Source organism: Lithobates pipiens, unplaced genomic scaffold (assembly GCF_037356315.1).
Source record: "Lithobates pipiens isolate NorthernLeopardFrog02 unplaced genomic scaffold, aLitPip1_a1.2 Scaffold_16, whole genome shotgun sequence".
Taxonomy (NCBI): domain Eukaryota; kingdom Metazoa; phylum Chordata; class Amphibia; order Anura; family Ranidae; genus Lithobates; species Lithobates pipiens.
This window is the reverse complement of record NW_027507748.1, coordinates 61,302,396-61,329,685: the sequence shown is the minus strand read 5'-3', so window position 1 is coordinate 61,329,685 and position 27,290 is coordinate 61,302,396. Positions and strand designations below refer to the sequence as shown.

General features: G+C 42.7%; 1 protein-coding gene across 1 annotated transcript in view; it reads left to right on the top strand.

Moving 5' to 3' along the window:
* The first annotated feature begins 2,764 nt into the window (after positions 1 to 2,764).
* Positions 2,765 to 27,290, top strand: part of LOC143981838 (interferon alpha/beta receptor 2-like) — a 62,751-nt gene continuing 38,225 nt past the window's right edge. Inside the window, exons 1-3 of the mRNA XM_077479968.1 lie at positions 2,765 to 2,870; positions 3,032 to 3,216; positions 22,903 to 22,956. Coding sequence (XP_077336094.1) covers positions 3,165 to 3,216; positions 22,903 to 22,956 — 106 coding nt within the window. The 5' untranslated portion in view covers positions 2,765 to 2,870; positions 3,032 to 3,164. The remainder of the gene's footprint in view (positions 2,871 to 3,031; positions 3,217 to 22,902; positions 22,957 to 27,290) is intronic.

Below are 27,290 nucleotides of genomic sequence, written 5' to 3'. Positions count from 1 at the left end.
CCCCCGAAGTCACACCCGGGATTGCATCGCAGTATCCTGAGAAAGTTACTTACCTTGTCCCCAGGATCCTGCAACGTCTCCCCGCTGTGTCCTCCACCCGATTTATCACTGTGCCAGGCTCCATTCTCTGCCAGCGTCACGGCGCATGGAGGCGGAGCCCTAGAGCAAATTCAAAAAGTACACTTACAGATTACATTACTGTATCAAATCATTTCACCTCCCTTTTGTCCCCAGTGCTTTGTCCAGTGACCTGCCTGCACTTTTATATTATATATACTGTTCTTTCTGCCTGGAAACTGGAGCTTGTACATAGCGACCAAAACTGTCCCTTTACATCAAAAATGATTTTAGACCAGCTAGAAAACAGCGATAATAAATTAGAATCACTTGTAGAATTGAGCGATAGCAATTTGTGGGGAGATCCGTCATCAAACACTGAAAGTAATGACAGCGACAATTCTGCAACTGAGCAAATTTCAGTGTTTTGATTTGATTAATTATTTATAGTTTTTTATTATATTATAATTTTTGATTTTGTGTTTCAAGCGTTATCATACTCGAGATGTCTAATAGACTCTGGTTTGGACAGATTTCAGTGTGTTATTGCTAAGAATTACAGGCCTACAATATAAAACGCCAAATTTCCATGCAAAATATTGTACCACTTTGAGACGCAAAAATCTGACATATTCATACCGCCAGCCAGGGAGGTTAACCACTTCAATACCGGGCACTTAAACACCTTCCTGCCCAGACCAATTTTGAGCTTTCAGTGCTGTCGCACTTTGAATGACAATTGCGCAGTCATGCTACACTGTACCCAAATGAAATTTTTATCATTTTTTCCCACAAATAGAGCTTTCTTTTGGTGGTATTTGATCACCTCTATGGTTTTTATTTTTTGCGCTACAAATAAAAAAATACCGAAAATTTTGAAAAAAAATATGTTTTTTTTTGTTTCAGTTTCAAAACTTTGTAAATAAGTATGTTTTCTCCTTCACTGATGGGCACTGATGGGGCTACACTGATGGGCACTGATAAGGCAGCACTGATGGGCACCAATAATGTGGCACCAATGAAGTGGCACTGATGAGGTGGCATTGATGGACACTGATATGTGGCACTGATAGGTGGCACTGATGTGCACTGATAGGCGGCACTGATGGGTGGCACTGATGGGCGACACGGATGGGCACTGATAGGTGGCACAAATTGGCACTGATAGCTGGCACGTATTGGCATGGATGGGCGGCACAGATGGGCATGGATAGGCGGCACAGATGGGCATGGATGGGCGGCACAGATGGGCATGGGTGGGCACTGATAGGTGGCACGGATGGGCACTGATAGGCGGCACAGGTGGGCACTCATAGGCGGCATTGCATTATGTTATACTGTACTAATGGATGCCAATCAGTGCCAAACAATAATACATGCCAATCAGTGATGCCCATTGTGGGCACTGATTGGCATCCATTATCGGCACTGATTGGCATCCATTGTGGCACTGACTGGCATCCCTGGTGGTCTAGGGAGGATTACCTTTTGCTGGGCATCCCTGGTGGTCTGGTGGCGTCCCTGGTGGTCCAGTGTGGGCATCCTTGGGGGGGGCTGTGCTGATAATCGATCAGCACAGACCCCCCCCCGTCAGAGGAGCAGCCGATCGGCTCTCCTCTACTGACAGACGCGAGTGAGGAAAAGCCGATCACCGGCTCTTCCTATTTACACTGTGATCAGCCGTGATTGGACACGGCTGATCACGTGGTAAAGAGTCTCCGTCGGAGACTCTTTACCGAGATCGTAGTTGCCGGGTGTCAGACTGACACCCCGCAACAACGATCGCCGCGACGCGTGCCCCCGGGGGCGCGCAGCGTCTCATAATCCTGATCACGTCATATGACGTCCAATCAGGATTATGTAACCACTTTGCCACCGTCAATTGCCTATAGGGCGGGCGCCAAGTGGTTAAAGTGATTGTAAAGTCTCGTTTTTTTTTTTTTAATAATAATGTTATACTTACCTCCTCTGTGCAGTTGGTTTTGCACAGAGCAGCCCCAATCCTCCTCTTCTCGGGTCCCTGGCTGGAGCTTCTGGCTCCTCCCTCCCGTTGAGTGCCCCCACAGCAAGCAGCTTGCTATGGGGCCACCCAAGCCGAGCTGCAGCTCCGTGTATCCATTCAGACGTGGAGCCGCCCCTCTCTCTCCTGATTGGCTCGCTGAGTTTGATTGACAGCAATGGGAGCCAATGTGTTGTGCTGTGTCTCAGCCAATCAGGAGGGATAGTCCAGGAAAGGCTGAGGCACTAGTGGACATCGCTGGACAGATGGGGCTCAGGTAAGTAAAAGGGGCCATGGAGGGCTGCTGCACACAGAAGGTTTTTTTATCTTAATACATAGAATTCATTAAGAAAAAAAAAAAAACTCTGAATTTACAATCACTTTAAACTTTGATGATAAAACCTAGAAGCTGATTGGTTAATATGCACAGCTGCACCAGATTCTGTGTGCTCCAGTTTTAGTAAATTTCCTCTGATTGGTTCAGAGCAGATAAATTCTTAGTTTAGACTGGAGTTCCTCTTTGAACCTCAGCTAAGCTCTTCTCATATTCCCGGCAATGCACATTTTCATAGGACCCCCCACTGATTTACAATCACCCCACGCTTTCCTATCCCAGCTGGAGTCGGAATAGTGGCAATGGTCAAAAGAAATACTTTTCCTTCCATATCGTTATGTTGACTCCTTTGTTTTACATTTACTGGAAATACAACATTTTTCTCTCCGGGTTCTGCCTGCCAAGTAAAGGAGGGTGGAGCTGAAATACAGATTACAGTGAGAGAGCTGCGGATCCCAGCAGAGCAGAATTCCTGCCCAGGTAATCACATTGCTGGACACGTCTTTGTCTTACAGGTGTCACCCTCTGCTGTACTCAAGTCACCGTCCAATCCAGACAGCTATTCTGAGAACTGTCTATTTATCTGTTTTAGCTGTTTTAAGGATCAGTCCATTAAATACTGATATTTCCATCATGGGTAGATGCTGGTTGGCTGAATAACTGCTGATTGTCCAGGAACTGAGACCCAGCAATCAAGATTTCCTAGCTATGATCCCTTCCTTCACTGAGTCTCACTCCTTCTGCTGCATGCGCCATAGCGAAATATCTCCATAAATGCAAAATCTGAAAAGGAAAATGAGACCGGAGATCCTCATCACCGCAGGAGGTAGGTGGAGCTGGGAATCACTATTTGGGGAGGGAAATAGCCAGCTAGTGACAAACTGCCAGCATCTAGTCAAGAATCTGGAGGGTATATCATCTGTTTTATTTCAATAATACATACTAAACATTCATACTAATGGTGTAACGTTATGTAATGAAGGGCAAGTGATTGAGAGAAAGAGGCAGATAGACTCAGTGGGGTGGATTTACTAAAAGTGAATAAGTTCCACTTTGCAAGGGAATTTCCCCTAGAGCTCAAAGTGATTGTAAAGGTAATTATTATTATTTTTTTAAATAACAAACATGTCATACTTACTGTGCAGCTTGTTTTGCCCAGAGTGGCCCCGAACTTGGTCTTCTGGGGTCCCCCCGCGGCTCTCGCGGCTCCTCCCCACATCTGATAACCCCCTAGGAGAAGCGCTTCCCCGAGGGGGTTACCTTGCGGGCACGCTCCCCAGTCCAGCATTTGCATCTATAGACACAGAATGCTGGACTCAACCCTGCCCCCCAGTGCCCACCTCATTGGATTTAATTGACAGCAGCGGGAACCAATGGCTGCGCTGCTATCAATCTATCCAGTCAAGAGCCGAGACACAGAATGCCGGACTCAACCTCACCCCGCGGTAGCCACGTCATTGGATTTGATTGACAGCAGCGGGAGCCAATGGCTGCGCTGCTATCAATCCATCCAATCAAGAGCCAATAAACCCGGGCAGGGAGACAGCGCATCCCCGTGGGTGAAGTTCAAGGGTAAGTAAAACTTGGGGGGGGGGGGGGGGGCAGTCACTGACAGGTGTTTTTTCACCTTAATGCATCCTATAAAAACATGAGGGTTTACAAGCCCTTTAACCACTTAAAGTGGAGGTTCACACAAAAATGTAACCTCTGCTTTTCGTAACCTTCCCCCCCTCCAGTGTCACATTTGACACCTTGACACCTTAGAGAATATAATGGTGGTCGTTGCAATACTTTCTCTCACACCGTATTTGCGCAGCGGTCTTACAAGCACACTTTGTTGTAGAAAATACACTTTTTTTAAATTCAAAAATAAGAGAACAGTAAAGTTAGCTCAATTTTATATTATGAAATATAATGTTACACCGAGTAAATTGATACCCAACATGTCACACTTCAAAATTGCACCCACTCGTGGAATGGCGACAAACTTTTACCCTTAAAAATCTCCATAGGCAACGTTTAAAAAATTCTACAGATTGCATATTTTGAGTTACAGAGGAGGCCAAGGGCTAGAATTATTGCTCTCGCTCTACTGATCGTGGTAATACCTCACGTGTGTGGTTTGAACACTGTTTTTCATATGCAGGAGCTGCTCATGTATGCGTTTTGCTTCTGCACATGAGCTTGGTGGGACGGGACGCGTTTAAAAAAATAAAAAATAAATTCTTATTTATTTTACCTTTTATTTTTTATTTTTACACTATTCTTTAAAAAAAATGTTCTCACTTTTATTCCTATTACAAAGAATGTAAATATCCCTTGTAATCGAAAAAAAAAAAGCATGACAGGACGTCTTAAATATGAGATCTGGGGTCAAAAAGACATCAGATCTCATATTTACACTAAAATGCAATAAAAATAAAAAATGCAATTTTATGTCATTTGAATAAAATGTAAAACAAAAATGTCTCTTTAAGAGCTATGGGCGGAAGTGACGTTTTGGCATCACTTCTGCCCTGCAATGGTATGAAAACGGGTAGGATGTGCACTTTTTCAAGGGAAGTTGCACTTTGCAAGGGAATTTTCCCCCAGAGTTTTGTAAATGAGGGTAAGATCTGCTTACTTCTATCATTCAATCATGTGCAAAAAAAATGTTTTTTTTTTCTTTTTCTTTTTCTTTTTGCATGTGATTGGGTATGCTTTGCAAAGAGAAACCTCATCACATCTAAGCTATGGGGAAAATCCCCTTGCATAGTGAAATGTCCCTTGCAAAGTAAACAGCCTTTTTGCCTTTAGCAAATCAACCAGAGTTTGTAAATAAAAATATACAGATGCTGCGCTACCAATTCATAATATAAGTATGTCACCACATATTATAAAGTGTATCACAACTGATAAATAAATAAGTCTGAAATAAAATAACCACTTAATAAAAATTGTCCAAAACTATTAAAGCATATCAACGTAGTAACAGTTCATCAAAGGTGACTAAGTGCCGGTGTTCTGTCGAGAGGTGTCCCCCATCGAATAGTGCCCGCGCATGCACAGGCCAGAGCCGCACTTCAGCTAATATGCCGATCAGCTGGAGTGATGTGACCAGGGCACCAGCGCACATCATAGGAGGCATCGCTCTCGATGGGAGATACCATTTCATGGCCTCAATTGAAACCTATACAGACATCAGGGGGAGACTGTAGTTCTCACATTCTGCCTCGCTGTTGCGGGGCGGCTTTACAGTGTGCTGATGGTTCGGTTTCGTCTGTGTTGCAGGGCGGATTTGCTGTGTTGAACGGCCGGTTTTACCTGTGCGAAAGGGCGGGTTGCAACACAGACAAAACCAGCTCTTCAACACAGCCAGTAGCCGCCCTCCAGCAGCAACGATGCACAATCCGAGAACTACGGTCCCCCCCGCTGTTTGTATAGGTTTAAATTGTGCCTGTGAAATGGTATGAAATGGTAACCCTCCATCGAGAGATACCTCCTACGATGTGCACATGCGCCCTGGTTACGTCAGCCCACCTGATCGGCAAATCGGCTGCTGTGAGGGGCACTTCTCAGCAGAACACCGGTTCACACTGGTGCCACTTGCAAATGACTTTAACTACTTAAGGACGGAAGGATTTGCCCCCTTAATGACCAGGCCATTTTTTGCACTATGGCACTGCGTCGCTTTAACTGACAATTGTGCGGTCTTGCATCGTTATACCCAAACAAAATCAAATCTATGTCCTTTTTTTCCCACAAATAGAGATTTCTTTTGTTGTTATTTAATCACCTCTGCGGTTTTTATTTATGGCGCTTTAAACAAAAAAAAAAATGACAGTTTTGAAAAAAAAAAGCAATATGTGTTACTTTATTCTATAATAATTATCCCCCAAAAAATATAAAAAAAAATTTCTACATATTTTTGGTAAAAAAAAAAAAAACGCAATAAGCGTATATTGATTGGTTTGTGCAAAAGTTATAGCATCTACAAAATAGGGAATAGATTTATGGCATTTTTATTTTTATTTACTCTTTTACTTGTAATGGCGGCGATCAGCGATTTTTATCTGGACTGCGACATTGCGGTGGACAGAACGGACACTTTTGACACATTTTTAAGACCATTGACATTTATACAGCTATAAAAATGCACTCATTACTGTGTAAATTAAGTTAGCACTAGGGGGAGATCAAGGGGTTAAATGTGTTCCCTGCTAGGTGATTCTAACTGTGTGGGGATGTGATTTACTAGAGGAGGAGTCTGATCACTGCTCCTACTTAGTAGGAGCAGACGATCTGTCTCCTGACAGTTTACACACACACACATCGTGCTGGCGGACATCGCGCCCGCCGGCCGCGAGCATCATGTCCCCCGCCGTGCAGCAAGCGCGCCTGCTATAACTTTTAAAGGAGCCGATGTACAATGGCGACGATCCGTCGGAATGTGCCAACCTGCCGCAGTATAATGACAGCGGCTGGTTGGCAAGTGGTTAATAGAAGTCAATGCGAGCCGCTCTGAAGTAGTACAGGAACCTTTTTCTAAGTCGGAGCGACTTAGTCGGTTCGATTAGAACAGTTCCATTGCACTGAATAGAGCATGGCTCGCTCATGCACAGTGCATGCCTATCTGTGAAGCCACAGCTGGGCACCCACAGTGACAATGCCGGCGCCGCAGAAGGAGGGGGGGGACAAGCGGGGCTTATGATAATGACCCCAAATACACCTCCAAGACGACTAGTGCCTTGCTAAAGAAGCTGAGGATAAAAGTGATGGACTGGCCAAGCATGTCTCCAGACCTAAACCCTATTGAGCATCTGTGGGGCATCCTCAAATGGAAGATGGAGGAGCGCAAAGTCTAATGCCTTGTACACACGGTCAGACAAAGCTGTCGGAAAATCTGATCGTTTGTAACGTGATGATATTCATTCGTTACGACGGGACTATGTTGAGGCTAGTAGCCAATAGCTTTGGTCTCATAATTTGATCTGCGCATGTGTGGCACTTTGTCCGATCGAAATTCTCTACAAATGATCGGAAAATGTCTGATCTGACTTTTTTGTCAGAAAATTTGAGATCCAGCTCTCAAATTTTTTCCGTCGGAATTTCCCACAGAAAAAGTCCGATAGAGCCCACACACGATTGGATTTTACGACAACATATTCCGATCGGACCTTTTCACTTATTCACTGGGTTATTTATTTTTATTTAATGTTTATTTACTATTAATCATTTTTTTTAATTTTATTTCTGTATACAATTTTTTTTGAGCTATATCTGATGCACTTTGTAGTATAATATTTAGTGGTGTAATAGTCACTTGGTTTAGCGCCACGTGTTTCAATTATTTATAATAGGAACAAATACACAGAAAATACCCCACTTTTAAGTACACAATGGGGTTTATTTACTGAGATTAGAAGCTCACTGGTTTATATGCAGAAGTGAGCCTGATTTTGCACTTTCCAGCTTTAGTAAATAAACCCCATTGTGTGCTTAAAAGTGGATTATGCCTGTATATATTTTTGGGGGGATATTTATTATAGCAAAAAAAGAAAAAATATTGCTTTCTTTTCAAAATTGTCGCTCTTTTTTTTGTTTATAGCGCAAAAAAAATAAAACCACAGAGGTGATTAAATACCACCAAAATAAATATCTATTTGTGGAAAAAAAAAAGTCATAGATTTTGTTTGGGTACAATGACGCAAGACCGCACAATTGTCAGTTAAAGCGATGCAATCGAAAAGTTTTTAAGTGGTTAAATGCTATTGGAAGGAATTGTGTCCCATCATTGGTGTCATTAGAAAAATTGTGTCCTCCATCAAAGGTGCCCTTGGTTGGTGTTGTTGGGAGAAATTATACCCCATCACCGTTGCCATTGGGAAGAATTGTGTCCCATTGTTGGTGTCATTGGGATGAATTGTGCCGTTCATTGGTGTCAATGGGGGGAATTATGTGCTATTATTTGTATCGGTGGATTAGATAGTCCCTTAAGGGCTGTATAAAAGCAAGAAAAGAGCCGCATCTGGTCTTTGGGACACAGTTTGGAGACCCCTGCTTTAAAGTAACCAATCCCTAATGCTTTTTTAATGACAAAAGAATGCTTAAACATTCTTTACTGTAGACAGTGGTAGGCATTCAAATAAAGAAAGCTGAAATAGCATTACGCTACAAAGTTTAGTAAAGGATGTTTTATTCCATTATTCCATGATTGCACTGCTGGTCACGGTATGTATGTAGGCAGTATATTTTCTCTTGGAGAAATACTAATGTTTTTAAAGAATTTTTCCTTTCCCTACAATTCATTTTCCCAATCTGTAGCATTTTTAAGTTTCCTGGATAAAGATATACAGGGATTTCTATTGCTCATCTACAGATCATTATATACAATGGTGGCCTGAAGATGTATAGGAAAAATGACATTTGCGCACTCTGAAGGGTCTATGAAGTTTTTTGTTGTACAATAAATATGAAAGGCCCATCCTGTGTAAAACAAAGGCTACAAAAGTAGCCTGTTGTGGAGCCTGCTGGCTGCGATCCATCGATATTATAATATAAATATTTTCCTGTTTTACGCCTCAAACCTTTGAAGATTAAGAACCTTTCAAAGAATTTTTGTGGTAATAAATAGAGCTAGGAAGAAGTGTCAATGCACTTAGGGCCAGTCCACACTGGGAATCGCACAGGAAAGAGCTGCGTGTTCCTGTGCGATTCACATGCACTTCTGTGCGGTGCAGTTCCAGCCTATTTATTTTGAATGAGCTGAAATTGCACCACACCAAAAGTAGTGCATGCACTATTTTGGGATACTCCCTGCAACCAGATCATACGGTATTTCTGTTATCTGGTGCGGGCAAACGCACAGTGTTTGTGATCTGCATTTGGGGTGCCAATAACTTAATATTGATGTAGATCACAACTGCAGTGCATTTTGAACGTGCACAGAATGAATGTGGGTTTCCAGCACTGGAACTGGCCCATCACACCAGAAGCTCATAGGGCATTGCAGAGATAACAACACAGAGCCATCCTAAATGTGTGTGCATATACACTACATATATATACTGTATATATATATATATATATATATATATATATATATATATATATATATATATATATATGTAGTGGTTCCCCCGTGGGGTTGCTGAGCATAGTAGTTCCACTTGTCACCCTGCACAGCCTGGCATTCACTTCCAGTCACTCCTCACTGAACAATGAAAAGTCCATCAGCTTTTTTTTTTTTGCTTTATTGAGGGGTTTAACTTGGATGGGGTAAAGGGGACATGGAATGCCCAGAAAATTGACTTTAAACAAATGAAAAGATATTTGTATTGCTGTATTTGCAGTCTCTAACGCTCCATACTCCTCCAGCAAATGAAAAAACTCACCACCGCCCCCATCTACAGCTGGTTATAGCAGTAAGGGGCATTGGAAGGCTGAATCAGATAACAACAAGGCCTGGAGAATGCCCAGGAAAAACCCAAGCCTACATACCAACCAGCTCGCAGACAACCAAATTAACCTGTCTAACAGTACGTTAAAAACAGGGGTTTAGTCCGCACGCATTTGCAAACGCATGCGTAAGCCACAGAGCCTCGTCAAGGCACCCTGGTATCTGTGGTACTAACACTAAAATATGAGTGTTCCCACAGTGGAGGCACATCCATTCTAATGGATAGATGAGGGCAGGTGGACTGAAGGGGAGCCACCCCTTTCTTAAAGGTACATGCAGCACATCAAACACCCAGCGTGTAGCACAATGGCTGCAAAGGTGTTGGTGCATTGCTGGACCAATACAAATATGATATGAAAAAACTCACCACCGCCCCCCATCTACAGCTGGCTATAGCAGTAAGCGGCATTGGAAGGCTGAATCAGATAACAACAATGTCTGGGGAATGCCCAGGAAAAACCCAGGCTTACTTACAAACCAGCTCGCAGACAACCAAATTAACCTGTCTAACAGTATGTTAAAAACAGGTTTCAGTCCGTATGCATTTGCATAAGTGATGTGCTGGAGCATACTCCTCCAGCACATCACTTATGTCAGGGAAATTTTATGCTTCTTCCTATAACTTATTTGCGCTTAAAAGCACAAATACAGCTCTCTCATATAATGCCGGGAAAACAGGCTTTGTATTTCTCCAAGTAACACTGACAAACGCTGGTATCACCTTGAGCTTAGCAGAATCCTCTCTTGAATGGTTTTACTCCTGTTATTTATACTGTCTCAGTATATATTAAGGTGACCAGATTTTTAAAATGAAATCCGGGGACATATTTTTTTTACTAGTAATGGCAGCAATCAGCGACTCATAGCGGGACTGCGATATTGCGGTGGACAAATCAGACACTAAATGACACTTTTGACACTTTGTGGAAACCAGTAACACTAATACAGTGATCAGTGCTAAAAATATGTACTGTCACTGTACTAATGACACTGGCTGGGAATGGGATAACATCTAGGGCAATCAATGGGTTAAATGTGTGCCTAACAAGTGTTTTATCACTGTGGGGGAGGTGCTTTTACTAAGGGAAGACATAGATCCCTGTACTTGCTTTGCAGGAACACAGGATCAATGTCTTCCACACTGACAGAATGGCGAACTGCCCTGTTTACATAGGCAGACCACTAAGCGAGTCCGCTGGATCTGCTGATTGGCTCTGACACCCAGAAATGCAGGATCACATATATAAGTGATCCTGCGTAGTGCCACCCCCCTGTAGCAGTAAATCTGCTATCAGGCGTTCGGAAACTGGTTAAGATCATCAGCATTATGATAACTCAAAGGCAGCAGGCACTCAGCGTGTCACATAACATGGCTGCTGGGTGCTGATTTTGTTAACTTATGACCAATAAGTGCCCACTGCCTGTGAGTTCTGATACCATCCATTATGCCAGAGAGACCCGGCACAGTGCAATGTAGTCTATTCACAGACACCCCCAAAGCACACCTGTGTTGAAGCCTTGAAGGCACTGGCAGCCCCACGATTGGATCTGCTTCCCATCTATTCCTGCTGCTGGACATCATCAGCTGAGCTCAGCTGCCCCTCTCTGCCCATCGCCGCCTCCGCCAGCCTCACAGCCTCTCAGATCTCACTCACCGGGCATCGGCTACTACTGGGTGGGGAGCAGAGGAAAATGACTCTGCCGGGGAAGGCAAGGAGATAATCAGGCAGGCGGCTGGCCAAGATTTGAGCCAAGGCAGAAGAAAATGTGAGCGGAGCTGAATGGGCATGTGCCAGAAACTGAAGAAATAGTCCATCCGCTCTGATCAGCACATCATCATCAGAAAGGGACACAGATAATGGAAAAAATACACCCCTTAAGCTAGTAGGAGTGGGGGGGAGTGTAGTTCAGAATTAGTTTTTTTTATTCTGCACTGACTGTGTTTGAAAATTGCCCCAGCTCCTGTTGAAGTCGAAAACGGGGACAGACTTGGTCTGGGGACAGTGTCCTCAGTCCGGGGACTGTGCCCTGAAACCGGGGACATCTGGTCACCCTAGTATATATAGACTTATACGCAGGCCAGGGTAAGGGGCGTCTCATCTCAGAGAGGAAGATGTGGTCATCTGCTTGGGCTCTGTTCACTCATTCCATCAGGCAACAGGAGCCCCTCAACATATAGATTGAACAGAAATAAAAACAACATGAGTATATGTACCCCTACTTCCTTCAACCATGATCCAGTGGAAAATAAAAAATCCCCAAAGTTTCCCAAACTCTTAAAAGCATTCCAACCCTCACTAGCTACAGCTCTGGCTTTGCCATGCAGGGATCTAAACCTTATCCATATGTGCCTGAACTTTGTCACTAGTACCCCCCCGATCCAGGTACAACGATCTTTACCTATGAATTCACAGGAACCCCCCTTGGATGCCAACAGATAATCATGGGCCATCTTTTAATAAAAAGGTCTTGATTTGCCGTTATTCCTGTGGGAACTTCCTTGTAGCGTCAACAGTTACATTAAACATTCCATCCACAATGGATGAGAAATTGTTCAGTCGTTTAATAAGCTCAAGTCCCCACCGTGTACAAGCAGGAAACCATGCCCAGACCTGGTCGGGGTTGGTGAACAATTCCCTTCCAGCTGTCCCTGCCATTCTTACATTCTCTCGTGCCATCAGATCCTCACAATCGGCCGTGACATACAGTGGGACAAGTTTCACCAGCACACATGAACCTCTTGCATTAGAGGAATTACCTTATAAGCTGTAGATCCGCATTAATACCAAACTAAAGTTGAAGCACACTTGTCGGCTACCTAGTTGTCCCGATACCAAAGCTGGCAAGAACCAGAGATATTGTTAAAATTATAACTAATTTTACCCTCTAGAAATGTATCGTTAAATTTTATTGACAAGTGTCTGTTTGGTTTTTACTAGTTTTCAAAACTCCTCATACCAATATGAACATCACATCTAGCATGTACCGCTGTCATTGCTGGAGTACTAGAGCTCGGTGGAGACTCGGAGTAGACCCAACCATGTGTCCTGTTTGCTTTCTTAGCTAGTTGGAAAATGCACTTTAAAAATATAAATAAACAAAGATATTCCTCATCCTTTGGCGTAGTTGAGCAGCTTCTTGCAGTGGCTGGCGTTTACTCGTCCCTCAAGCTTCCTTACAATGACCTAGTCACTTGGTTGGAAAGAATGTAAACCGGTTATTGTGTCAGGGTCCTGGAAGGACTCATGAACCCTGTGGTGGACCTTTTGAAGCTTATGTTACAGTGACTGTACCTACCCCATCAGCTGAGAATGTCGACAGTTGCTGAGAAAAGTACAACCCCATTTTTGGTTGACCTCCAAACAAACCTAACTCAATGACCGTGGTCACTGCGTGGCTTACCATCTGGAGTGTAATACCTGCAACCCTTGACAAAAAGATTCTTAGCATTTGGGATGGGAGCCTCCTTCTCCGGACTGCTGCTTGCTGATCCAAATTCCATCAAAGAAAAACAGTTGTCCCACTAGATCAAAAACTTGACTAGAATTAGAGTGGTTAGTATTATTGGTTTAAAAATTACCATTCTCACCACTATCATTCCCCCTTTTTCTTCCTCATTACAGACTGGCAGAAGACACGCAGGGTTTAGAGTGGTGCAGAAAAAAACAATAAAACAGTGAAATAGCCTATGATACTTTTACCTTCTCAGGCGTGTGTATTTATGCATGTGTACAGCTATCTACCCACACCTGCTTTCTATGTGCATGCACATTCAGAAACTGCTTGGACCTGAAAAGATACTTATAAACAAAAGTTATTACTCTGTCCTTCATATTTAACCTGCAAAGAATGGCAAACAATACAACATTTGTGTACATTGGTAAATTGTCACTGACATTCCTCAAAACCAACGATAACTTAACCCTCTGTCACCCTTACTTTCACGTTCCTACTAAAATACAACAGCCACAACCAGGGACGGACTGACCATTGGGCCACTCGGGCGCTGCCCGAGGGCCCCGAGCCACAAGGGGGCCCCATCAGGGTTGCCAGCCTCAGTAAAACCAGGGACAGTATGTAAAAATCTGTGTTTTTTTTTTTTTTTTACATCTGTCTCTGAAATGTCCCTTACCGACATCCTTTTGGTCTAAAAATCCTGAGATTATAGCTGCCCCACCTCTCCAATACCTTCTCAGCCAATAGAAACATGTCTGTGTATACTGTGTGTACATGTATGTGTATACTGTGTGTGTGTATATACTGTGTGGCCCCATAATCTTGGATTGCCTGGGGGCTCCATAATCTCCTATTGCCCGGGGGCCCCATGAGTTGTCAGTCCACCCCTGGCCACAACACACAAGAGGGCTGTTGCAGTAGGTTCAGACATATTCTTGTTACTACATACAAACAATGAGAAGACTAAAGCATGGGACAAACATTTAGATACAAATGTGGGGGGAGATATTTCATAGTTCCCAAAACAAAAATGTAATGTAAAAACAAAACAACCAGATAGAATGCTGCCGTCACTCTTTTAGCGATAGAAAAAAAATACAATGGGAAAAAACGCAAGAGTATCTCGAAATCTTGCATGGACCAGCCACAAAAAGTTTAAAAACAGGCATGAGACTTTTAATCACACAAGCGTGTACTACACATCCATCAACTCACTCATCATTACAGATTTCTGAAATCAAAGCTGAACTACTTCCAAGGTCTTTTTACTCTGTGTCTTTCTTTGTGTTTCATGGATATGTGTTATTATGCAACAATTTTTTTTTAATACTGTTTTACTAAAATTTGTGTTTAAATATGTGTTGTGCTGCAGGAGTGATGACCTGTCTACAAGTTCTGCTGCAGTTTTGTGTCCTTCCTATAATAGGTACGTGTTTTACTTTTAATCGTTTTACTTTTCTATCAACTCACTGCCAGCGGAGATGTCATAAATTACAAATACATGATAAGAACACCCCTGTGACCCCTAAATGGGGGGTATTCTCTCCATTACAGACAATAATAGGCAGTGCCACTTTCTTATTGTTTTGCTTTGCTTGAGGAAAATGAAAGAAAGAAATAAAAGGGCAGCAGCTACAAATACTGGGCACTTACCTGTTCAAGGACCCAGCGCCGTTTTCACCCAGGCCGGTTCTTTACCGGTCTTCGGGTTCCTGGTGCTGTCATATTTACTAAAGGAAGCTGGCTGTGACTCCTTGCGGCTTTACACAGCTGGCTTCTCACCGTGCATGTGTGAGCCACGTTTCACTTTACAAATGGTCCTGCAGCCTTCTGGGACCTGTGACATGCCCCAGAAGGCTATGGGCAAAGAGAGCGAAGGCTAAATTCTGCTCGGATCACCTGAGCAATGCAATTGGAAGTGGGAATGGGTAATGGTCAATTGTCCAAAAGTCGTAGAGGGGGGGGAGGGGGGGGAGGAAAAAAGCAGAACTTCCCCTTTTGTGTGAAGTTCCGCTTTAAGGTCCCTTTCAACAGCCTAGCTTCTGATTTCAGCAGTGACTGGCCCATGGTTAGCAGGCAATTGGGTGGCAATATGCTGCCTCCTGCACACATGTTTTAACAGGAATTTAACACTAAAATTGCACTTGTGGCACGGCCCCATTCACCTCTATGTGGCTCGCCGTGAAGCACAGCTTTGGGGCCATGGCACTGTGTATGGGATTATCCAGCGGTCATGGACTGGTTTTGACAAACCATAGAAAAAAAAGGGGGAAACAAACTGCGCTAAGGTGAAAGATTGTGAAGTGTGTAAAATAATTGTGAATTTCTTAAATGAAAAGTATCAAAGGTGTTCAGCTGCGGCTTCACTGTATCACATACAAGCAAAATAGATAAACGAAAAAACATAAGCCGCGCTTAAACAAAGAAAAATGTGATCAGCTACTTGTACAGTAGTATTAAGATATACACTATATAGGGTACAGTGATATTAGGATATACACCATATAGGGTACAACAACCCTTTAAAAATATGTGCGTAATATAGAACACATATGTATTATTGTTCTAGATTCAAAACTTCGCTGCTGTGATTCGCTATATAAAATAAGAATGCATGACATAACTTATAAATACGAAAAATATATAAAACATCAACACCCAGTGTATAAACAATAAGTCCGTGTATAGAACGCCAAAATGATTGACGTAAGGCTGTAAATATAAGACCTCTAAAAATAAAACATAATGTTCATGTAATCCAAACTGAGAAAAATCGTGTTCAATCCACCACCAGCATGTGTTGAGATTTGCTGCTTACCAGACGAATATGACCCCCCACTACAGAGGGTCACACAGAGCTCTATGAAATTGTGCACCACTTCCAGCCACGGGGGAGGGGATTCCACGATGTCCTCCTGACCTTGCTGCTTCAGAAGCTCTTGGGAAGAAAAGCTCGCTCCCGTGTACTTGGCTCAAGGTCCAAAAGAAGGACTCAAAGGCAGGGGCATCAAAATCATAAAGGGAGATAAAACTCAAAATAGTATAAAACCCTTTTATTTTGGGATAAAAAATATAAAAATACACTTACAGATGTGTAAAAGAAAATACGCCTTAAGTCCGTGGCGCCGGCCGGACGCACACGGACAGACCCGTTCTCCTGGAACCCGTCACAAACACGAGGTGATAAATAGCGTACCGCCTGCTTTTGCCAACTGACAGTTCTGTGCCATGTGAAAGAGGCCTTATTGTGTAAGGAAAGTGACCATAAACTATACACTGAACAATTCAAGAAAAAATAGAAAAGACACTCCTAGAGCCACATCCGTATAAAATTTGGTATAAAAGAAAAAGTTGGGCATATGATAGCCACAAAGGTCGGACTTTAAAGGTAACATAGACAGTGAAAAATATAGAAAAATATATTTTATTTATAACAATATATGGTACAAAAAAGGGTAAAGAGTTAAAAACATATACATAATACATGGCAAAGATAAGTATGCATAGTGTATATAATAGTGAGTCCCTGTGCGTCAATACATTTCGCTGTCTAGCTTCGTCAGGACACATTCAGGGATTGTTGGAGAAAAGCAGGTCTCACTATCTACAATTAAAACATATAGGTAAAACATCATATAACAATCACATATGTTAAAAATAGATTATCATCATATCTGAGCGACATATGCGGCATACAGAAATACCTTGGAGAGGAATCCATGACAGATAGCGTCACCCATAGAGCTTCAAAAAATTCTTATCTATAGTATTCCCAATACCTGAGTGTTCATACAAGAACACCAACTAGAACAGTATACAATGATGATAGTCATTCAAAAAAAAAAAAACGAAAAAACAATACGAATGTTTGAAGGAAGATAGTAGGAAATACTCATTGGGCCGGAAGTCTTCTGTGGTAAGTATATTTCAAGGTTACCACATGGAAAAGCCAAGGTTACCACATGTGGTAATAAATAGAGCTAGGAAGAAGTGTCAATGCACTTAGGGCCAGTCCACACTGGGAATCGCACAGGAAAGAGCTGCGTGTTCCTGTGCGATTCACATGCACTTCTGTGCGGTGCAGTTCCAGCCTATTTATTTTGAATGAGCTGAAATTGCACCACACCAAAAGTAGTGCATGCACTATTTTGGGATACTCTCTGCAACCAGATCATACGGTATTTCTGTTATCTGGTGCGGGCAAACGCACAGTGTTTGTGATCTGCATTTGGGGTGCCAATAACTTAATATTGATGTAGATCACAACTGCAGTGCATTTTGAACGTGCACAGAATGAATGTGGGTTTCCAGCACTGGAACTGGCCCATCACACCAGAAGCTCATAGGGCATTGCAGAGATAACAACACAGAGCCATCCTAAATGTGTGTGCATATACACTACATATATATACTGTATATATATATATATATATATATATATATATATATATATATATATGTAGTGGTTCCCCCGTGGGGTTGCTGAGCATAGTAGTTCCACTTGTCACCCTGCACAGCCTGGCATTCACTTCCAGTCACTCCTCACTGAACAATGAAAAGTCCATCAGCTTTTTTTTTTTTGCTTTATTGAGGGGTTTAACTTGGATGGGGTAAAGGGGACATGGAATGCCCAGAAAATTGACTTTAAACAAATGAAAAGATATTTGTATTCCTGTATTTGCAGTCTCTAACGCTCCATACTCCTCCAGCAAATGAAAAAACTCACCACCGCCCCCATCTACAGCTGGTTATAGCAGTAAGGGGCATTGGAAGGCTGAATCAGATAACAACAAGGCCTGGAGAATGCCCAGGAAAAACCCAAGCCTACATACCAACCAGCTCGCAGACAACCAAATTAACCTGTCTAACAGTACGTTAAAAACAGGGGTTTAGTCCGCACGCATTTGCAAACGCATGCGTAAGCCACAGAGCCTCGTCAAGGCACCCTGGTATCTGTGGTACTAACACTAAAATATGAGTGTTCCCACAGTGGAGGCACATCCATTCTAATGGATAGATGAGGGCAGGTGGACTGAAGGGGAGCCACCCCTCCTTAAAGGTACATGCAGCACATCAAACACCCAGCGTGTAGCACAATGGCTGCAAAGGTGTTGGTGCATTGCTGGACCAATACAAATATGATATGAAAAAACTCACCACCGCCCCCCATCTACAGCTGGCTATAGCAGTAAGCGGCATTGGAAGGCTGAATCAGATAACAACAATGTCTGGGGAATGCCCAGGAAAAACCCAGGCTTACTTACAAACCAGCTCGCAGACAACCAAATTAACCTGTCTAACAGTATGTTAAAAACAGGTTTCAGTCCGTATGCATTTGCATAAGTGATGTGCTGGAGCATACTCCTCCAGCACATCACTTATGTCAGGGAAATTTTATGCTTCTTCCTATAACTTATTTGCGCTTAAAAGCACAAATACAGCTCTCTCATATAATGCCGGGAAAACAGGCTTTGTATTTCTCCAAGTAACACTGACAAACGCTGGTATCACCTTGAGCTTAGCAGAATCCTCTCTTGAATGGTTTTACTCCTGTTATTTATACTGTCTCAGTATATATTAAGGTGACCAGATTTTTAAAATGAAATCCGGGGACATATTTTTTTTACTAGTAATGGCAGCAATCAGCGACTCATAGCGGGACTGCGATATTGCGGTGGACAAATCAGACACTAAATGACACTTTTGACACTTTGTGGAAACCAGTAACACTAATACAGTGATCAGTGCTAAAAATATGTACTGTCACTGTACTAATGACACTGGCTGGGAATGGGATAACATCTAGGGCAATCAATGGGTTAAATGTGTGCCTAACAAGTGTTTTATCACTGTGGGGGAGGTGCTTTTACTAAGGGAAGACATAGATCCCTGTACTTGCTTTGCAGGAACACAGGATCAATGTCTTCCACACTGACAGAATGGCGAACTGCCCTGTTTACATAGGCAGACCACTAAGCGAGTCCGCTGGATCTGCTGATTGGCTCTGACACCCAGAAATGCAGGATCACATATATAAGTGATCCTGCGTAGTGCCACCCCCCTGTAGCAGTAAATCTGCTATCAGGCGTTCGGAAACTGGTTAAGATCATCAGCATTATGATAACTCAAAGGCAGCAGGCACTCAGCGTGTCACATAACATGGCTGCTGGGTGCTGATTTTGTTAACTTATGACCAATAAGTGCCCACTGCCTGTGAGTTCTGATACCATCCATTATGCCAGAGAGACCCGGCACAGTGCAATGTAGTCTATTCACAGACACCCCCAAAGCACACCTGTGTTGAAGCCTTGAAGGCACTGGCAGCCCCACGATTGGATCTGCTTCCCATCTATTCCTGCTGCTGGACATCATCAGCTGAGCTCAGCTGCCCCTCTCTGCCCATCGCCGCCTCCGCCGGCCTCACAGCCTCTCAGATCTCACTCACCGGGCATCGGCTACTACTGGGTGGGGAGCAGAGGAAAATGACTCTGCCGGGGAAGGCAAGGAGATAATCAGGCAGGCGGCTGGCCAAGATTTGAGCCAAGGCAGAAGAAAATGTGAGCGGAGCTGAATGGGCATGTGCCAGAAACTGAAGAAATAGTCCATCCGCTCTGATCAGCACATCATCATCAGAAAGGGACACAGATAATGGAAAAAATACACCCCTTAAGCTAGTAGGAGTGGGGGGGAGTGTAGTTCAGAATTAGTTTTTTTTATTCTGCACTGACTGTGTTTGAAAATTGCCCCAGCTCCTGTTGAAGTCGAAAACGGGGACAGACTTGGTCTGGGGACAGTGTCCTCAGTCCGGGGACTGTGCCCTGAAACCGGGGACATCTGGTCACCCTAGTATATATAGACTTATACGCAGGCCAGGGTAAGGGGCGTCTCATCTCAGAGAGGAAGATGTGGTCATCTGCTTGGGCTCTGTTCACTCATTCCATCAGGCAACAGGAGCCCCTCAACATATAGATTGAACAGAAATAAAAACAACATGAGTATATGTACCCCTACTTCCTTCAACCATGATCCAGTGGAAAATAAAAAATCCCCAAAGTTTCCCAAACTCTTAAAAGCATTCCAACCCTCACTAGCTACAGCTCTGGCTTTGCCATGCAGGGATCTAAACCTTATCCATATGTGCCTGAACTTTGTCACTAGTACCCCCCCGATCCAGGTACAACGATCTTTACCTATGAATTCACAGGAACCCCCCTTGGATGCCAACAGATAATCATGGGCCATCTTTTAATAAAAAGGTCTTGATTTGCCGTTATTCCTGTGGGAACTTCCTTGTAGCGTCAACAGTTACATTAAACATTCCATCCACAATGGATGAGAAATTGTTCAGTCGTTTAATAAGCTCAAGTCCCCACCGTGTACAAGCAGGAAACCATGCCCAGACCTGGTCGGGGTTGGTGAACAATTCCCTTCCAGCTGTCCCTGCCATTCTTACATTCTCTCGTGCCATCAGATCCTCACAATCGGCCGTGACATACAGTGGGACAAGTTTCACCAGCACACATGAACCTCTTGCATTAGAGGAATTACCTTATAAGCTGTAGATCCGCATTAATACCAAACTAAAGTTGAAGCACACTTGTCGGCTACCTAGTTGTCCCGATACCAAAGCTGGCAAGAACCAGAGATATTGTTAAAATTATAACTAATTTTACCCTCTAGAAATGTATCGTTAAATTTTATTGACAAGTGTCTGTTTGGTTTTTACTAGTTTTCAAAACTCCTCATACCAATATGAACATCACATCTAGCATGTACCGCTGTCATTGCTGGAGTACTAGAGCTCGGTGGAGACTCGGAGTAGACCCAACCATGTGTCCTGTTTGCTTTCTTAGCTAGTTGGAAAATGCACTTTAAAAATATAAATAAACAAAGATATTCCTCATCCTTTGGCGTAGTTGAGCAGCTTCTTGCAGTGGCTGGCGTTTACTCGTCCCTCAAGCTTCCTTACAATGACCTAGTCACTTGGTTGGAAAGAATGTAAACCGGTTATTGTGTCAGGGTCCTGGAAGGACTCATGAACCCTGTGGTGGACCTTTTGAAGCTTATGTTACAGTGACTGTACCTACCCCATCAGCTGAGAATGTCGACAGTTGCTGAGAAAAGTACAACCCCATTTTTGGTTGACCTCCAAACAAACCTAACTCAATGACCGTGGTCACTGCGTGGCTTACCATCTGGAGTGTAATACCTGCAACCCTTGACAAAAAGATTCTTAGCATTTGGGATGGGAGCCTCCTTCTCCGGACTGCTGCTTGCTGATCCAAATTCCATCAAAGAAAAACAGTTGTCCCACTAGATCAAAAACTTGACTAGAATTAGAGTGGTTAGTATTATTGGTTTAAAAATTACCATTCTCACCACTATCATTCCCCCTTTTTCTTCCTCATTACAGACTGGCAGAAGACACGCAGGGTTTAGAGTGGTGCAGAAAAAAACAATAAAACAGTGAAATAGCCTATGATACTTTTACCTTCTCAGGCGTGTGTATTTATGCATGTGTACAGCTATCTACCCACACCTGCTTTCTATGTGCATGCACATTCAGAAACTGCTTGGACCTGAAAAGATACTTATAAACAAAAGTTATTACTCTGTCCTTCATATTTAACCTGCAAAGAATGGCAAACAATACAACATTTGTGTACATTGGTAAATTGTCACTGACATTCCTCAAAACCAACGATAACTTAACCCTCTGTCACCCTTACTTTCACGTTCCTACTAAAATACAACAGCCACAACCAGGGACGGACTGACCATTGGGCCACTCGGGCGCTGCCCGAGGGCCCCGAGCCACAAGGGGGCCCCATCAGGGTTGCCAGCCTCAGTAAAACCAGGGACAGTATGTAAAAATCTGTGTTTTTTTTTTTTTTTTACATCTGTCTCTGAAATGTCCCTTACCGACATCCTTTTGGTCTAAAAATCCTGAGATTATAGCTGCCCCACCTCTCCAATACCTTCTCAGCCAATAGAAACATGTCTGTGTATACTGTGTGTACATGTATGTGTATACTGTGTGTGTGTATATACTGTGTGGCCCCATAATCTTGGATTGCCTGGGGGCTCCATAATCTCCTATTGCCCGGGGGCCCCATGAGTTGTCAGTCCACCCCTGGCCACAACACACAAGAGGGCTGTTGCAGTAGGTTCAGACATATTCTTGTTACTACATACAAACAATGAGAAGACTAAAGCATGGGACAAACATTTAGATACAAATGTGGGGGGAGATATTTCATAGTTCCCAAAACAAAAATGTAATGTAAAAACAAAACAACCAGATAGAATGCTGCCGTCACTCTTTTAGCGATAGAAAAAAAATACAATGGGAAAAAACGCAAGAGTATCTCGAAATCTTGCATGGACCAGCCACAAAAAGTTTAAAAACAGGCATGAGACTTTTAATCACACAAGCGTGTACTACACATCCATCAACTCACTCATCATTACAGATTTCTGAAATCAAAGCTGAACTACTTCCAAGGTCTTTTTACTCTGTGTCTTTCTTTGTGTTTCATGGATATGTGTTATTATGCAACAATTTTTTTTTAATACTGTTTTACTAAAATTTGTGTTTAAATATGTGTTGTGCTGCAGGAGTGATGACCTGTCTACAAGTTCTGCTGCAGTTTTGTGTCCTTCCTATAATAGGTACGTGTTTTACTTTTAATCGTTTTACTTTTCTATCAACTCACTGCCAGCGGAGATGTCATAAATTACAAATACATGATAAGAACACCCCTGTGACCCCTAAATGGGGGGTATTCTCTCCATTACAGACAATAATAGGCAGTGCCACTTTCTTATTGTTTTGCTTTGCTTGAGGAAAATGAAAGAAAGAAATAAAAGGGCAGCAGCTACAAATACTGGGCACTTACCTGTTCAAGGACCCAGCGCCGTTTTCACCCAGGCCGGTTCTTTACCGGTCTTCGGGTTCCTGGTGCTGTCATATTTACTAAAGGAAGCTGGCTGTGACTCCTTGCGGCTTTACACAGCTGGCTTCTCACCGTGCATGTGTGAGCCACGTTTCACTTTACAAATGGTCCTGCAGCCTTCTGGGACCTGTGACATGCCCCAGAAGGCTATGGGCAAAGAGAGCGAAGGCTAAATTCTGCTCGGATCACCTGAGCAATGCAATTGGAAGTGGGAATGGGTAATGGTCAATTGTCCAAAAGTCGTAGAGGGGGGGGAGGGGGGGGAGGAAAAAAGCAGAACTTCCCCTTTTGTGTGAAGTTCCGCTTTAAGGTCCCTTTCAACAGCCTAGCTTCTGATTTCAGCAGTGACTGGCCCATGGTTAGCAGGCAATTGGGTGGCAATATGCTGCCTCCTGCACACATGTTTTAACAGGAATTTAACACTAAAATTGCACTTGTGGCACGGCCCCATTCACCTCTATGTGGCTCGCCGTGAAGCACAGCTTTGGGGCCATGGCACTGTGTATGGGATTATCCAGCGGTCATGGACTGGTTTTGACAAACCATAGAAAAAAAAGGGGGAAACAAACTGCGCTAAGGTGAAAGATTGTGAAGTGTGTAAAATAATTGTGAATTTCTTAAATGAAAAGTATCAAAGGTGTTCAGCTGCGGCTTCACTGTATCACATACAAGCAAAATAGATAAACGAAAAAACATAAGCCGCGCTTAAACAAAGAAAAATGTGATCAGCTACTTGTACAGTAGTATTAAGATATACACTATATAGGGTACAGTGATATTAGGATATACACCATATAGGGTACAACAACCCTTTAAAAATATGTGCGTAATATAGAACACATATGTATTATTGTTCTAGATTCAAAACTTCGCTGCTGTGATTCGCTATATAAAATAAGAATGCATGACATAACTTATAAATACGAAAAATATATAAAACATCAACACCCAGTGTATAAACAATAAGTCCGTGTATAGAACGCCAAAATGATTGACGTAAGGCTGTAAATATAAGACCTCTAAAAATAAAACATAATGTTCATGTAATCCAAACTGAGAAAAATCGTGTTCAATCCACCACCAGCATGTGTTGAGATTTGCTGCTTACCAGACGAATATGACCCCCCACTACAGAGGGTCACACAGAGCTCTATGAAATTGTGCACCACTTCCAGCCACGGGGGAGGGGATTCCACGATGTCCTCCTGACCTTGCTGCTTCAGAAGCTCTTGGGAAGAAAAGCTCGCTCCCGTGTACTTGGCTCAAGGTCCAAAAGAAGGACTCAAAGGCAGGGGCATCAAAATCATAAAGGGAGATAAAACTCAAAATAGTATAAAACCCTTTTATTTTGGGATAAAAAATATAAAAATACACTTACAGATGTGTAAAAGAAAATACGCCTTAAGTCCGTGGCGCCGGCCGGACGCACACGGACAGACCCGTTCTCCTGGAACCCGTCACAAACACGAGGTGATAAATAGCGTACCGCCTGCTTTTGCCAACTGACAGTTCTGTGCCATGTGAAAGAGGCCTTATTGTGTAAGGAAAGTGACCATAAACTATACACTGAACAATTCAAGAAAAAATAGAAAAGACACTCCTAGAGCCACATCCGTATAAAATTTGGTATAAAAGAAAAAGTTGGGCATATGATAGCCACAAAGGTCAGACTTTAAAGGTAACATAGACAGTGAAAAATATAGAAAAATATATTTTATTTATAACAATATATGGTACAAAAAAGGGTAAAGAGTTAAAAACATATACATAATACATGGCAAAGATAAGTATGCATAGTGTATATAATAGTGAGTCCCTGTGCGTCAATACATTTCGCTGTCTAGCTTCGTCAGGACACATTCAGGGATTGTTGGAGAAAAGCAGGTCTCACTATCTACAATTAAAACATATAGGTAAAACATCATATAACAATCACATATGTTAAAAATAGATTATCATCATATCTGAGCGACATATGCGGCATACAGAAATACCTTGGAGAGGAATCCATGACAGATAGCGTCACCCATAGAGCTTCAAAAAATTCTTATCTATAGTATTCCCAATACCTGAGTGTTCATACAAGAACACCAACTAGAACAGTATACAATGATGATAGTCATTCAAAAAAAAAAAAACGAAAAAACAATACGAATGTTTGAAGGAAGATAGTAGGAAATACTCATTGGGCCGGAAGTCTTCTGTGGTAAGTATATTTCAAGGTTACCACATGGAAAAGCCTCAGCCAGATAGGAGAGAAGGAATGGGGGGGGGGGGGGGCACTGTGGACTGTATAGGCACACTAGTATGGACATTTGTTGGTTACCAGTTATATGCATATAAACCCTCAAACAGGGAGCCCAAGCTGCAGTCAAAACAAAATAGGTGCTCGGTTGCATCAAGTTCAACAGTTCCTCAAAGTCACCTGAAAAACAGAAAAAAAAGGAAATAGGAAAAAAAGACCCCAGCGCTTTTGTTGTATAGGTAGATTTTAAAATAACTTGCACTTACTATAGCCAAAATTTCCATTCCGAAAAACCACCTTATAGACCCGTGCGCTCACCGCACCAGGGCAGATTGGAAGGAGCTATTTATAGCCCTTCAAGTGCGTACAAGGGGCGACCACATTCAAACACTTGTGGCGCAAGTCTCCCGCCGAGCGACAGTGCCATCAAATGACGTCACTAGGTGACGCAACGATAAACATGCCTGGCATACAGTGCTGACGGAACGAGCGGCAATGACGAAGCCGTCCATAGGGGGCATTGGACGAAAAAGGCATGGTCATACAAGCAGAGTCTCGAACACGCATGCCCCACACAGAAGACCAGAGACAGCATGGAGGGGGGAGGAACAAAGAATAACGCACAAGATGAGACCCAACAAACAGGCCGTTCCCAACATCGATTTCACACAGACTCGGATCGCATGGGCGCACAGGGGGTATACTTGAGTCACACAAACACCCACAGCCCCAGCAGCTATATCTATAAGGGTTGTCATCCATCTAGAACAGGGATATGCAATTAGTGGACCTCCAGCTGTTGCAAACTACAAGTCCCATCATGCCTCTGCCTCTGGGTGTCATGCTTGTGACTGTCAGAGTCTTGCTATGCCTCATGGGACTTGTAATTCTGCAACAGCTGGAGGTCCGCTAATTGCATATCCCTGATCTAGAACAAAGAAGTAGATTAAAATAAAAAGCTGGGAAGAATCTTTTTGTATTGTTAAGCAAGGACTGTATTGCAGATCTATAGAAGACAATCCATTAGGAGAAAGAAATAACATATTGCTAAAGTGCCATCATAAATATATAATCAAAGAATACATATATCACTGTCTAAGAATTATATATTATATCATAGAGCTTAGTAAGTAACTGTATAGTACATACTGTATGTAGTAGAAAAAAAAGAACACAAAAAGAAAAAATCTAATAATAAAAAGAACATTACCCATATAATAAGAGTTAGTATTTCAACATTTGCACTATGAAGGACAACAAGAGAAAGAAAAGTTAAACACTGGTCACACAGATCCCTAAGAGGGAATTAATATATGAAAAAGAAATATACAGGAAAATATATATGTATCTCTCCATGGACCATCTATAGAAAAGGTCTGAAGCTCAACATGTCATTTAGACCCGGGAATGATGTAGCCTTTAGATTATATATCCATTGGGTTTCTTTTTGTAGAACCCTTTGATCAAAATTGCCACCTCGTGAGTCTTTATATACCCTATCCAGGGAGGCAAATCTGAACATATCGGGATTATATCTGTTTAAAAGCCACATGATAGCCGATGGCCGTGTTGAGCAGACCAGATGTACCATACTACATGTGGTCTTTCATCCTCTTCCATAGTGGTCTAATGGTCTTGCCAATGTAGAATGCTCCACATTGGCATAAGATGATATATATGTTTCCTTTAGTTTGACAGGTTATATGAAGAATTGTATGAGTTCATCCATTAGGGAGCAAGGCAGAAGCACCTTTAATAAGCAGGTGACAGTAGTCACATGCTCCACATTGGTAAAGTCCTGGTCT